Source organism: Poromitra crassiceps (genome assembly GCF_964638095.1).
Source record: "Poromitra crassiceps genome assembly, chromosome: 4".
Taxonomy (NCBI): Eukaryota; Metazoa; Chordata; class Actinopteri; order Beryciformes; family Melamphaidae; genus Poromitra; species Poromitra crassiceps.
In genome coordinates this window covers 5,154,785-5,170,041 of record NC_139626.1, presented here as the reverse complement: position 1 = coordinate 5,170,041, position 15,257 = coordinate 5,154,785, and the positions used below count along the sequence as shown (strand labels likewise).

General features: G+C 45.1%; 1 protein-coding gene across 1 annotated transcript in view; it reads right to left on the bottom strand.

Moving 5' to 3' along the window:
• Positions 1–15,257, bottom strand: part of LOC310775990 (glutamate receptor ionotropic, delta-1-like) — a gene marked incomplete at both ends in the record, with an annotated part of 360,384 nt that overhangs the window by 49,867 nt on the left and 295,260 nt on the right. The window contains one exon of the mRNA XM_083636121.1: positions 10,551–10,670. Within this exon, the coding sequence (XP_083492247.1) occupies positions 10,551–10,670 (120 nt within the window). The remainder of the gene's footprint in view (positions 1–10,550; positions 10,671–15,257) is intronic.

The window sequence follows — 15,257 nt, the reverse complement described above, 5'->3', positions numbered from 1 at the left end:
GGGATCTTAAATAAAGACAAAGACAAAGACACACTCACACATACACACTCACACACTACTCTACTGTACAGTACATCATCACATACACACTCACACTCACACATACACACTCACACACTCACGACCTCTCTCTTTTCTCACATATTCTCTGATGCAATTTGCTGTTGTTATGAAGCCGCTTTGATGTTTCTAACCGCTCTGTGTGTGTGTGTGTGCGTGCGTGTGTGTGTGTGTGTGTGTGTGTGTGTGTGTGTGTGCGTGCGTGTGCGTGCGTGCGTGTGCGCGTGCGTGCGTGTTTGTGTGTGTGTTCCCCAGCTTTTGATTCCTACCTTTTCTGTTCGTCTCAGGGCGATGTGTGGGTGTTGATAATGGTAATTAGCCGTACTGGAGGGATTTCATGGCTCCTCTCTATTCAGTCTTCACTGAGGTCCAAACTTTAGAAAATCACTTTCACGCCTGTTTTAATGGAGCTTATTATTTATGATAATAAATTACAATGTCTTGATCACAAACAGCATTTTATTTACTGTCGTGGTTTCTATGCGATGTTAAAGATTATTTATCAGCGGGCCAGAGTGAAAAGAGTGTTAGTACATCAGAGCAAGAACAAACTAAATTATATTTTTCATTCAAAACATAATATTAATAATACTTAAATAATAATAATAAAACATAATAGGTAATCCGTGTCCAAAAACAATGGCTGACGTCACGGTGACTCCATCCATATTTTTTTATGCAGTCTATGTTTGCTGCAAATTCGTAGGATTATGCACAAAACTAAAGCTGCAACAATTAGCCTAGCCGATTAATCGATTACCGGTAGTTGATCATCAGAAAATGTATCTGCAACAAAAAGATTTTTTACAATCGATTAATCATTTAGACACATTTTTAAGTAGACATTTTTAATACTGCAATTCATTCTGCTATTCTGCACTCGTTCCAGCTTCTTAAATGTGAATATTTTCTGGTTTGTCTGGTCTTCTATGACAGTAAAGTAACTGATTCTTTTTAGGTTGGTTTCTTTAGTCTTACGACAGTAAACTGATTCTCTTTAGGTTGGTTTCTTTAGTCTTACGACAGTAAACTGATTCTCTTTAGGTTGGTTTCTTTAGTCTTATGACAGTAAACTGATTCTCTTTAGGTTGGTTTCTTTAGTCTTATGACAGTAAACTGATTCTCTTTGGGTTGGTTTCTTTAGTCTTATGACAGTAAACTGATTCTCTTTGGGTTGTGAACTTTTGGTCAGGACAAGAAGACATTGGAGGATGTCATCTTGGGCTTTTTTAGGGAACGAGTGGTCGACATTTTTCACCATATTGTGACATTTTATAGACCAAACGACTAATCGATTAGTCAAGAAAATAATCTACAGATCAATCGTTAATTAAAATAATCATTAGTGGCAGCCCTACACGAACCTGAAGGAAAACTACTTTCTGTAAGATATCATATGAACTGTTTCATGAAACACTGAACTAACTGATTCCCCCCCCCCCCCCCCCCCCCCGCCCCGTTTTCTCCCAAATTGTACTGGTCCAATCCCCCCTGCTGTTACTGTTATTGCTGCACCCCCTCTGCTGATCTGGGGGATAGTTGTTGACGAGCTGATCCTGCAACCCTCGTGTTACAGGCAGGGAATCCACCGCTGCACTACCCGGACGCCCCAGACATCTGTCTCTCTGTTCATTTGATTTCTCTATAGCGTCTTCATGTCTCCAGGCATCCTGACTGACTGTGAGTGCTTTTCAGTTGGACGTCCCCACAGCCTCCAAAACCAGAAGAAGGGGGAAGAAAAATCAATTTTTGCTCCATGTATTATTCACACAAATTAGCATGCTCCGAGTTTCCAAAGGCACAAATTGTTGTAACGACTCCAAATTACCTCGGGGATTTCAAATTAGTGCTGTCTGAGGCTCGCTTTTGTTCTCCAACATTTATAATGGATTAATTTCAGCAATGAGCTCCTGCATTGTTGCTGCCCCACACAAATGAATGGAGCATCCAGCCGCTAATTCTCTCCTCCAAAAATAATTGCAAACAGACAGACAGAGACAGACAGACAGACAGACAGACAGGCAGGCAGACAGGCAGACAGACAGACAGGCAGGCAGGCAGACAGACAGGCAGGCAGGCAGACAGACAGACACACATACAGACAGACAGACAGACAGACAGGCAGGCAGACAGACACAGACAGACAGACAGACAGACAGACAGAGGCAGCCAATGGAGATCCGATCGCTCTATCTCTCAAATCGAGTGTGCCGAGCAGCTACATGGTCATACCTTAGCGTTAGTGTGCTCCCACAGCGAGCAGCTACATGGTCATACCTTAGCGTTAGTGTGCTCCCACAGCGAGCAGCTACATGGTCATACCTTAGTGTTAGTGTGCTCCCACAGCGAGCAGCTACATGGTCATACCTTAGCGTTAGTGTGCTCCCACAGCGAGCAGCTACATGGTCATACCTTAGTGTTAGTGTGCTCCCACAGCGAGCAGCTACATGGTCATACCTTAGCGTTAGTGTGCTCCCACAGCGAGCAGCTACATGGTCATACCTTAGCGTTAGTGTGCTCCCACAGCGAGCAGCTACATGGTCATACCTTAGCGTTAGTGTGCTCCCACAGTGAGCAGCTACATGGTCATACCTTAGCGTTAGTGTGCTCCCACAGCGAGCAGCTACATGGTCATACCTTAGTGTTAGTGTGCTCCCACGGCGAGCAGCTACATGGTCATACCTTAGCGTTAGCTCCCACGGCGAGCAGCTACATGGTCATACCTTAGTGTTAGTGTGCTCCCACAGCGAGCAGCTACATGGTCATACCTTAGTGTTAGTGTGCTCCCACAGCGAGCAGCTACATGGTCATACCTTAGTGTTAGTGTGCTCCCACAGCGAGCAGCTACATGGTCATACCTTAGTGTTAGTGTGCTCCCACGGCGAGCAGCTACATGGTCATACCTTAGTGTTAGTGTGCTCCCACGGTGAGCAGCTACATGGTCATACCTTAGCGTTAGTGTGCTCCCACAGCGAGCAGCTACATGGTCATATCTTAGTGTTAGTGTGCTCCCACAGCGAGCAGCTACATGGTCATACCTTAGCGTTAGTGTGCTCCCACAGCGAGCAGCTACATGGTCATACCTTAGCGTTAGCTCCCACGGCGAGCAGCTACATGGTCATACCTTAGCGTTAGTGTGCTCCCACAGCGAGCAGCTACATGGTCATACCTTAGCGTTAGCTCCCACGGCGAGCAGCTACATGGTCATACCTTAGTGTTAGTGTGCTCCCACAGCGAGCAGCTACATGGTCATACCTTAGTGTTAGTGTGCTCTCACAGCGAGCAGCTACATGGTCATACCTTAGCGTTAGTGTGCTCCCACAGCGAGCAGCTACATGGTCATACCTTAGTGTTAGTGTGCTCACACAGCGAGCAGCTACATGGTCATACCTTAGTGTTAGTGTGCTCCCACGGTGAGCAGCTACATGGTCATACCTTAGCGTTAGTGTGCTCCCACAGCGAGCAGCTACATGGTCATACCTTAGCGTTAGCTCCCACAACGAGCAGCTACATGGTCATACCTTAGTGTTAGTGTGCTCCCACAGCGAACAGCTACATGGTCATACCTTAGCGTTAGCTCCCACGGCGACTGATATTTAACATGCATTTGGAACAACCAAGGGACCAGCTTGTAACTATTCAATCTTCACTGAGGTTCAAACTTTGGAAAATCAGTTTCACGGTTGTTTTAATCCATTATTATCTACAGCCCAGAACTGACACAGAATTTCACAATCGGTGCAGTTTTGATGTCTTTACTGTTATTCTAAACGTGGAAAATAGTAAAAAAAAAAAAGACAAAGAGACATGCTCTCCTGACAGTTCCTCATTTTGGTGATCAACCCCCTCAAGGACGTCTGGGAGTCCCCATACCACAGTCCATACCACAGTCCATACCACAGTCCATACCACAGTCCCAGCGGCCGGCCTCCATGTGATGAACAGCGGCAGTGACTGTGCTGTGAGTCGTGGGCGCGAGCGTAATGTCTTCTGGCACTCAATCGAAGCGGATGGGAAAAAATACTTCCTTCGTTTTTTCCACACGGGGAAGAGGCGATTTACTGACAACAAATTGCCGGGGAGACGCATCAAAAGTCAATGAGAGGAGAGAAGTGAGGACAGATAGATGAGACTTAACGCAGATAGCACACAGGGGAGGAGGGGAAGCTACGGCAGGAATAACATTTCAATCAGAGACCAGCATTTCATCTGGGAGGAGATTCACTCTGAGAAATCATCCAGGACAGGAGGAGAGAGGAGGAGAGAGGAGAGAGGAGAGGAGGAGAGAGGAGAGGAGGAGAGAGGAGGAGAGGAGAGAGGAGAGGAGAGAGGAGAGAGGAGAGGAGGAGAGGAGAGAGGAGAGGAGAGAGGAGAGAGGAGGAGAGGAGAGAGGAGAGGAGAGAGGAGGAGAGAGGAGAGGAGGAGAGAGGAGAGGAAGAGAGAGGAGAGGAGAGAGGAGAGGAGGAGAGATGAGAGGAGAGGAGAGGAGGAGAGAGGAGAGGAGAGAGGAGAGGAGGAGAGATGAGAGGAGAGGAGAGGAGGAGAGAGGAGAGGAGAGGAGAAGAGAGGAGAGGAGAGGAGGAGAGAAGGAGAGGAGAAAAGAGGAGAGGAGGAGAGGAGAAAATAGGATATGAGGAGAGGAGAAAAGCTATTCCAAGTGGAAGCCACATTTAAATTTGTATGTGTATTTTTTTTCTTATTTAACCATGACCAAACCCTAGCCCTTTTTTCCCCAATATTTTATTTTTCAAGACATTACAAGACAAACAAACAGGCTCAGATACAGGGGAGAAAACAAAACTAAAAACAATCCAAAAAACATGCCGCAACAGCACTCAATATTACAGGTTCGTAATATAATATGGTGCTACCAGCTGGATAGGATGCTTATGTTCTTCTAGTCTAGGAGATGTTGTGTAAGAGGTCAATGAGGAACTAGCCGGGCAAGTCACCTGCTGCCCCTAACCTCATCGAGGTAGACTAGAAACGGGTCCCAAATAGTTGTACATTTTTTAATTGAGTTGGTCGTTAGCGACCGGAGTCTCTCCATCCGTATAACAGAGATCATGTCCGTCAACCATTGGAAAGAGGGTGAAGAGGGGACTTCCATTCCATCAAAATTAGTTTTTTGGCCACAGTTGTCCCCAGACCAAACCCTAGCCTTAAACAAACTCTAACCATATTGTGCTGTTTGCAGCTGTTTAAAACATTTGTCAGTGGTCTTTAAAATAAGGTCATGAATTGTGTTTGATCTCCTCAATACAGCTCTACTGTCCTGGATGCTCTCTTTTGGTAGGTGGGGAAGTCAGATTGGTTGTGGGGGCACAAAGGGGAAAGTTGGCTCAACTCAGAAATCTCTGCAATCCAAAACTACATTACCCACAAACTACAGCTGCAATAATTACCATGTATTCTAAATGTCTCCAACAGTCTCCGTGGCAGTATTCATGTTTTATGGCTGCCACAACAACTGTTTACAAAACTAGCTCGGCTTACCAGAGCTGGTATCAAACACAGAAGTGAAACGCTCGGCTGCATCTAATCAGCCAGTAACTACTGTAGGCTATCTTCCATTCTTTTGGTGTAAAATGGTGAAAATAGTCCCTGGTCACCAAAGTAATCATTTTGTTACAATTGCTGACCGGTTGTTGTCTCCTGTCATGGGTCCAAAATCAGCCAGAGAAGCTAAGCAGCTTGGCTAGCATGCTAACTAAATTAGCTTGTTGCAACTAGTTCCTAACCTTGATTAACGTGACAGTATGTGTGTCCTAATGTCACCGCAACAAGGTGTTTGTTTTGGTTGTTGTTGTGGCTAACAGCCTCCATAATTCACACTAGGCCCACACCTAAGCCTACACCACTGATGTGGGTCTGTTTCAACAGAGTGAAATGTTTTCAAACGCAGCTGGCTGTAATATAACTGTACAACCACAAAGTGGCGACACTTACCCATGGGTGCAGTTCATTGTTTTCTGGACATAGTTCCATGCTACGCAGTAACACAGCAGCCAACAGACAGACCTGCCGTGCCGACACAACAGGCTCAGCTGTGGGGGGGCGGGTTCTGCTAATGTTGAGCTCGACGCCTATTGGTTCTTGTTTATCTACGTAGCAAAATTCCCAAATTCTGATCCGCCTCTCACCGGGGACGCCATCGTGTGGCTAGGGGGGAGAGGAGTGACAGTAGCAAGTGATTTCATAGTTTTACAGCTGTTGTTTTACAACTCCAAGTTGACACAAACCACAAAGCCCAATCCGAACCAATTGTCACAGTATGGGACCTTCAAACAAACTCTAACCTTAAATGGTATACTATGCAACTAATTAATTAAAAAACATTTGATATCCTTATAGAAAAGTTTCCCCTCAAAAACATTAATTCTGACCCACACAATACTGTGGCAGTGTGTTTATGGACAGATGCTGTTTATGTTTTTGAGGGGAAACTTTTCTATAAGGATTTAAAACAAAAACTGAAATAGTTGCATAGTATACCTTTAATTAAAGGAACTTGCCCACATTTTGGGAGATTTGTCATATTCCCAATAGTAAGACGAGAAGAGAGATAGCTTTCTCTTCTCTGTGCGTGCAATAGAAAGGTACAGTAAGCATCGCTGTGTCGACGTCGCAGGATCCCACAGCATTTGACATGGTAATTAGGGTGCATTTCAACTGAAGTGTGCAAAAGAGCCACCAGGTGGCACAGGTGAGCAGTCTCTGCAGGCAGAAGTCACACAGACAAACAGACATTTCTGCTCTCTGTCTGTCTCTGACTTTGACAGCCTTCTGTACCAGCAGGGATTAATAATAGATTTGCACAAAACATTAGTCTATACAAACAGGACCCTAACCCTAACCCATTAGCCTATACAAACGATGCCACTGCCAAACCAAAGGAGTAAACATTTCCAACTTTGAAGCACCTCAATATGTTATATATTATATAATGTTATATATTATATAATAATTATGTTACATCTGCTCAATCTTGCTTTGTGCTTCAGAAACATGGACTATCACACCAGAACTCAATCAACTTAAAAGCAGCAGAATATATTCATTTTACCCTGAAATAACTTGAAAATTGGGCAATTATCGGGTGGAAATCTACAGGGATTTCTGGGCTGGGCTAAATCCCCCAAGTTTCAAGATCCTAACAACGCCTCTGCTTAATTAGCCTGGTACATCTGGCATGAGATGATCAGAGAATCTGTTCTCCCTCCAGCAGCAACATTCATCTACACATCAAATGACTCGCTGCAATTAACTGCTTTCTAATTGAACTCTTGCTCTTTCCTGTCAGCATCTGATTTGTTTTGTTCATTTGTTCTTGTTCTCGTCCGTGTTGTTTCTTTGATTTCATGTTTTTTTTTTACTGTCTGTGAACCCTGTTTTCCCCTGTGAGACAATAACATATAGACCTGAACATGTATTGTTTTATTTATTTAGGCATTTATTTATTTATTCGTTATATTACTTATTTGATTTGATTGTTTTTTATATATTGTTATTTTAGGCCTGTGTCTGCATGTGTGCGCGCGCATGTGTGTATAACTTTTTGAAAGTATAGCTCTCAGATCAAATGTTATGAGTATTTGAATCTGTTGTGTCTAAAATAAAACATACATGTAAGACAACACATTCCACAACATTCCATTTCCACCAAAACCATGAACATAAATACTTTCCTTTTGTTTGATGAAAATAACTATTCACCATGATGTTCTAGCATGATGTTCTAGCATGATGTTCTAGCATGATGTTCTAGCATGATGTTCTAGCATGATGTTCTAGCATGATGTTCTACGGAGATGAGATCAACCAAATCACCTCAAATCTCCAAACTTGCAAAAACTGGAAATATTGCCACCAATGTGTAGCAGCGACATGTGAAGGGTTCACCCAGGCCATGACACACGCACTCACGCACGCACGCGCACACACACACGCACGCACGCGCACACACACACACGCACGCACACACACACGCACACACACACACGTGCACACACACACACGGGCACGCACACACACACACACACACACACACACACACACACACACACACACACACACACACATAATTATATATATCTACACATACATACATATATATATGTATAGCCGGTGTATTTTATATTTGATGTTCTATTCGATAAGATCATGTCTTTTGCTTGCAGCTCCTGGAAAAAATCCAAGAAGAAGGCTGATTGTGATTCCCATCGAGGTGAATAATGGAAGAGGTTCTCACAGCAGATGTATGGATGGATGTGTGAAGCACCTGCAGCTCTTAAATCAGGAATGCTGTGGTGAAACCATGCACCATGTTGCACAGCTTCTGCCTCCAACTTACCACCCAGCCACTTAGAAATATTCTGAGTGCTAATTAAAACATAATGCAGCCTGTTAAATATTGATTGGTTTGACGGCGAAGGAGCGCAGTTCAAAGTCAGAACAGCAGAGAGGTTAACACACAAATGCCATTCAAGAACTTATTAAACGATCGGCTAATTAATTATTGCTGTTGTGTTGAGAATTTAATGTTAAATATCCTTTAATCAAGTTATTTGTTTAAGAAAGCAGCTTGCTGAGAAGCTTTGCATAGTCTATCGCTAATCTGTGAATTCCCCCCCCACTAAAATCTGTATCAACAAAACATAACCCACGGCTGTCCTGCCCATACATGCTGCTCACAATAAGCTGTGAGTGCGTCAGCCACAGTCTCCCCCCCACTGACGGCTGTTAGATGTGTTCACTTCCTTTTCACTGACTTGACTTTGGAACTTAACGATGTAGAAAGAATGACTGTTATCAACAGACTGGTTTGAAATGACTTCTGGCTCGCCTGCAAAACAGATGAGTCAACAAGCCCGACACTCCCGACCCGATAGCACACTCACTGCTCTTTTTCTTCTTCTTTAGTTTTGTTTAACGGCAGTTGGTAAACATCTTAAAAGGTGCATTGCCCCTGCTACACATATGCATATGTTTTGGTCTTGCCCTTCCCTATCCAGCTATTGGCTGACTTCTTTATTGAATTTCGGAGTGTATTGGGACTCAATTGGAAGCAACAGCTGTTACAGCATTTCATTGTTTGGGGTTCCACCGCTCACTCTGCTGCTTCCAAAATATAAAGCCCACTTTGTAGCTTTCCTAACTCTGTTGGTCAGACGTCTGATTTTACTGAGGTGGAAGTCAGCCGCACCTCCCTCTCATTCCTATTGGATCGAGGACATGTTTTATTTCGTTAAAGTGGAAAAGATAAGGTGTACTGTAAAATGGTTCGCTTGCCAAATTCAATCAAACTTGGAAGCCCTTTTTTGCACATGCTAAGAGGTTGGAGTTTACTGCTATTCCAGAGTAGCTGCTCTCTCTTTCTTTTTTATATACACCTGTAGTAGGTTTGAAATGTATCTCTTTATCATGGACATTTGGTATTTTACCCTTAATTTTTGTCTTGGTGGCCGACATGTACGTTTTGCTTCTTTTTGTTGGGGTTGTTTTTATGTCTCTGTCACTGGATTGTGCAAGATTTTGTTCTTATATATATATGTATATATATATATATATATATATATATATATATATATATAGATATAGATATATATGTATATGTATATGTATATATATATATATATATATATATATATATATATATATATATATATATATATCTGGATGTGTGTGTGTGTGTGTGTGTGTGTGTGTGTGTGTGTGTGTGTGTGTGGATGTGTGTGTGTGTGTGTGATGTGTGTCTTTTAAATCACTTTATTCGAGCAGAGAGAGAGAGAACGCAGAGTGAGACAGCACTGGCCAGATGTCAAGGCGTTATTATAATGGAAGCCACAGCCTCTCCAAGCAAAACCTGGAAATCATGCCCATATGGCATGATTTTATTTTAAGTTTGTTGAGCTTGTTTTGTTTTTTCTCTTTATTTTATTATTTTTCTTTTCTTGTATTGTGTAATTTTTGGTTTTATGAACGCACTGTTTCTGTAAGGTACTGTCCTGTGGATAGAAGTGATTAGGTAGTTGAGTTGAGGGTCTGGGATGGCGGCTGAGGGAAAGGATGAAGATGTGCATGTAGTGTGTGGGTGTAGGTATGGTGGGGATGGCATGCAGGTTGGTTAGCTGGGAGAGTGGATGTTGAGAGAGTGGAGTATGGATGTTTGATGGGCTTGGGGGAAAGGTTGGAAAATGAGGAAATTTAGTTAAAAAAATCTACACAGATTTTTTAAATTTTATTTGGAAGAACAAAAAAAAGAACAAAAAATGTAATAACGGGAAGGTGTGTTTATTGTTTATATGCTGAAACTTACTCAATAAACATAAAGTAAAAACAAATTGACAGCTTTCTGCGTGAAAGGTTTTGCTAGCATGCAAAGGCATCATGCGGAATGGGCGTGATTTGGGGGTTTTGCCGGGAAAGGCTGTGGGTTCCATAATAAGGCACCAGTCTGTCTCAGCAGCCATGATGGAATTCAAACTCACCCTCTTCACGTCTTTACCGAAGGTCTCGCTGAAGCTCGAGCCCAGAATCTCAAACTGGACCTGAGAGTTTGAGCCGCTCTCCTTAAAATCCATCATACCAGTCAGACCTGTGATGTTACCCTGAAGGAGGGAGGGGGGGGGAGAGGGGGAGGCAGGGAGAGGGGGAGGCAGGGAGAGGGGGAGGCAGGGGGAAGGAGAGAGAGACAGAGACAGAGAGAGGGGGAGGCAGGGGGAAGGAGAGAGAGGAGGGGAGAGAGAGAGACAGAGACAGAGAGAGGGGGAGGCAGGGGGAAGGAGAGAGAGAGACAGAGACAGAGAGAGGGGGAGGCAGGGGGAAGGAGAGAGAGGAGGGGAGAGAGAGAGACAGAGACAGAGAGAGGGGGAGGCAGGGGGAAGGAGAGAGAGAGACAGAGACAGAGAGAGGGGGAGGCAGGGGGAAGGAGAGAGAGAGACAGAGACAGAGAGAGGGGGAGGCAGGGGGAAGGAGAGAGAGAGACAGAGACAGAGAGAGGGGGAGGCAGGGGGAAGGAGAGAGAGACAGAGACAGAGAGAGGGGGAGGCAGGGGGAAGGAGAGAGAGGAGGGGAGAGAGAGAGGGGGAGGCAGGGGGAAGGAGAGAGAGACAGAGACAGAGAGAGGGGGAGGCAGGGGGAAGGAGAGAGAGAGACAGAGACAGAGAGAGGGGGAGGCAGGGGGAAGGAGAGAGAGAGACAGAGACAGAGAGAGGGGGAGGCAGGGGGAAGGAGAGAGAGAGACAGAGACAGAGAGAGGGGGAGGCAGGGGGAAGGAGAGAGAGACAGAGACAGAGAGAGGGGGAGGCAGGGGGAAGGAGAGAGAGGAGGGGAGAGAGAGAGGGGGAGGCAGGGGGAAGGAGAGAGAGACAGAGACAGAGAGAGGGGGAGGCAGGGGGAAGGAGAGAGAGAGACAGAGACAGAGAGAGGGGGAGGCAGGGGGAAGGAGAGAGAGGAGGGGAGAGAGAGAGGGGGAGGCAGGGGGAAGGAGAGAGAGACAGAGACAGAGAGAGAGAGAGAGGGGGGAGGCAGGGGGAAGGAGAGAGAGAGAGAGAGACAGAGAGAGGGGGAGGCAGGGGGAAGGAGAGAGAGACAGAGACAGAGAGAGGGGGAGGCAGGGGGAAGGAGAGAGAGGAGGGGAGAGAGAGAGGGGGAGGCAGGGGAAAGGAGAGAGAGACAGAGACAGAGAGAGAGAGAGAGAGAGGGGAGGCAGGGGGAAGGAGAGAGAGAGACAGAGACAGAGAGAGGGGGAGGCAGGGGGAAGGAGAGAGAGACAGAGACAGAGAGAGGGGGAGGCAGGGGGAAGGAGAGAGAGGAGGGGAGAGAGAGAGGGGGAGGCAGGGGGAAGGAGAGAGAGGAGGGGAGAGAGAGAGGGGGAGGCAGGGGGAAGGAGAGAGAGGAGGGGAGAGATAGAGAGAGAGATGAATATATTAAAGTTGAGCTGAAATGAAAAATTACGTTTGAACTATTTTAGATCACATCCCTGGTTATACAGTGAGTGCACCACCTGGTTATTCAGTGAGTGCACCACCTGGTTATTCAGTGAGTGCACCACCTGGTTATTCAGTGAGTGCACCACCTGGTTATACAGTGAGTGCACCACCTGGTTATTCAGGGAGTGCACCACCTGGTTATTCAGTGAGTGCACCACCTGGTTATTCAGTGAGTGCACCACCTGGTTATACAGTGAGTGCACCACCTGGTTATTCAGTGAGTGCACCACCTGGTTATACAGTGAGTGCACCACCTGGTTATACAGTGAGTGCACCACCTGGTTATACAGTGAGTGCACCACCTGGTTATTCAGGGAGTGCACCACCTGGTTATACAGTGAGTGCACCACCTGGTTATTCAGGGAGTGCACCACCTGGTTATACAGTGAGTGCACCACCTGGTCAGTGAGTGCACCACCTGGTTATACAGTGAGTGCACCACCTGGTTATACAGTGAGTGCACCACCTGGTCAGTGAGTGCACCACCTGGTTATACAGTGAGTGCACCACCTGGTTATACAGTGAGTGAGTGCACCACCTGGTTATACAGTGAGTGCACCACCTGGTTATACAGTGAGTGCACCACCTGGTTATACAGTGAGTGAGTGCACCACCTGGTTATACAGTGAGTGCACCACCTGGTTATACTGTGAGTGCACCACCTGGTTATACAGTGAGTGCACCACCTGGTTATACAGTGAGTGCACCACCTGGTTATTCAGGGAGTGCACCACCTGGTTATACAGTGAGTGCACCACCTGGTTATTCAGGGAGTGCACCACCTGGTTATACAGTGAGTGCACCACCTGGTCAGTGAGTGCACCACCTGGTTATACAGTGAGTGCACCACCTGGTTATACAGTGAGTGCACCACCTGGTCAGTGAGTGCACCACCTGGTTATACAGTGAGTGCACCACCTGGTTATACAGTGAGTGAGTGCACCACCTGGTTATACAGTGAGTGCACCACCTGGTTATACAGTGAGTGCACCACCTGGTTATACAGTGAGTGCACCACCTGGTTATTCAGTGAGTGCACCACCTGGTTATACAGTGAGTGCACCACCTGGTTATTCAGGGAGTGCACCACCTGGTTATACAGTGAGTGCAACACCTGGTTATTCAGGGAGTGCACCACCTGGTTATACAGTGAGTGCACCACCTGGTTATTCAGGGAGTGCACCACCTGGTTATACAGTGAGTGCACCACCTGGTTATACAGTGAGTGCACCACCTGGTTATACAGTGAGTGCACCACCTGGTTATTCAGGGAGTGCACCACCTGGTTATACAGTGAGTGCACCACCTGGTTATACAGTGAGTGCACCACCTGGTTATACAGTGTGGTTATACAGTGAGTGCACCACCTGGTTATACAGTGAGTGCACCACCTGGTCAGTGAGTGCACCACCTGGTTATACAGTGAGTGCACCACCTGGTTATACAGTGAGTGCACCACCTGGTTATTCAGGGAGTGCACCACCTGGTTATACAGTGAGTGCACCACCTGGTTATACTGTGAGTGCACCACCTGGTTATACAGTGAGTGCACCACCTGGTTATTCAGTGAGTGCACCACCTGGTTATACAGTGAGTGCACCACCTGGTTATACAGTGAGTGCACCACCTGGTTATTCAGTGAGTGCACCACCTGGTTATACAGTGAGTGCACCACCTCTTTGGTTTTTCACATCAAAAGTCAACCAGCTTGTCTTCATTCATAACAAAATCTACAGTGGGCTGATGTCAGCTAGTACTATCAAATTTCAACCCAATTTGATATGACATGACAGCTGTCAATCAATCTTCTGGCTAAATGCCAAGCAGGCAACATGGGCAAACTTTTTTTCTTCTTCTTTTTTTCCAATATTTTATTTAAAGTTTTTGATGGAACAAAACACGAGACAATACAAGACAAACAGGCTCAGACACATCAGGGTAAAAAACATACATACATCATCAACATTTAACATTGCAATGTGGTGCTACCAGCTGCTCAAGGCGCTGATGTGTGCTGAGCGTTAGCTAGCACAGCACTGAGTATCTCATGAAAACTTATTTTGTAACATTGTAGTGCAGCAAGAAAGGAAAACTACTGTAAACATTTTAACCATATTTCTTGTTTAGAACCTAGCTAGCTACATCACACATCTCCTGAAAAACCATTTATAATGCATCTTTCCTGATAAGCTACACTACATCACAGCACTATCTCCTGAAAAACATTAATGTTGCACCTTTCTTGTGGCTACATCACAGCATCTCCTGAAAAACATTCATAGTGCATCTGAATTGTTTAGCTCACTTTGGCTAGATCACATCTGAAAAACAACCAGTCGGGTGTAATAAGTAAATTAAGTTGAATTGTAAAAAGTAAAAATAGAACTAATCCACGGGCCGGTCTGACTTGATTGGCGGGCCGCCAGTTGAATAGCCCTGGCCTAAAATCTTGCACGAATTGTTTGGGTCTTCAGGTAAATATGGCATACCGTATATAGATAATCCACCAAGCAACACTTGACACAGTCCAGCCCACATGGTGGGAAAGGAATCATTCTTAAAGTTTGAATTATATCAAAATATATGTTGCATGGTGTAGCCTATGTAATGTATGCCGAATTGTTCCAGATATCACCATATTTCATTTCAATAAATAGAAAGCGGTCATTGATTTGAAGCAGGCTCATGGTCGTTGGTTCTCCATCTTCATGTCTTCATGCACCTCCTCTCGTCCAGCTGCTTCATGTTCACTCGACATCAACAATCTTTATATCATCAGATCTTATCATTTTATCCAACCTGCCTCTGACCAGACAACTAATGGGCTCGTTCTGCGATCATATTTGCGATACATTCAGGTACATGATTTACCGAAGCATTAAAACAAGCAAATCATATTCTCCGCTCACTGGCAGATACCAGTGACGTGCGGTGAGCTCAGTGGCTGGGTAGGCAGGCGCCCCGGAAAAAATGTGTTTTTTTTATCTTTTGCCGTTTGAAGACAGATTGAGAGGAATATCTCGTTTTAATTTAGCATTAGGATTACACTGTTGTGATGTCATTATTAAGTTTTAACCATCAATAATTGTTCATTTTCTCATTATAATAAAATAATACTGTATATTTATTTTGAGATTTTTGTCAATTATTTGTGCTGTTATGGTTATTATTAGTTTAGTGATTCACTTCTACACAGCTTTACAC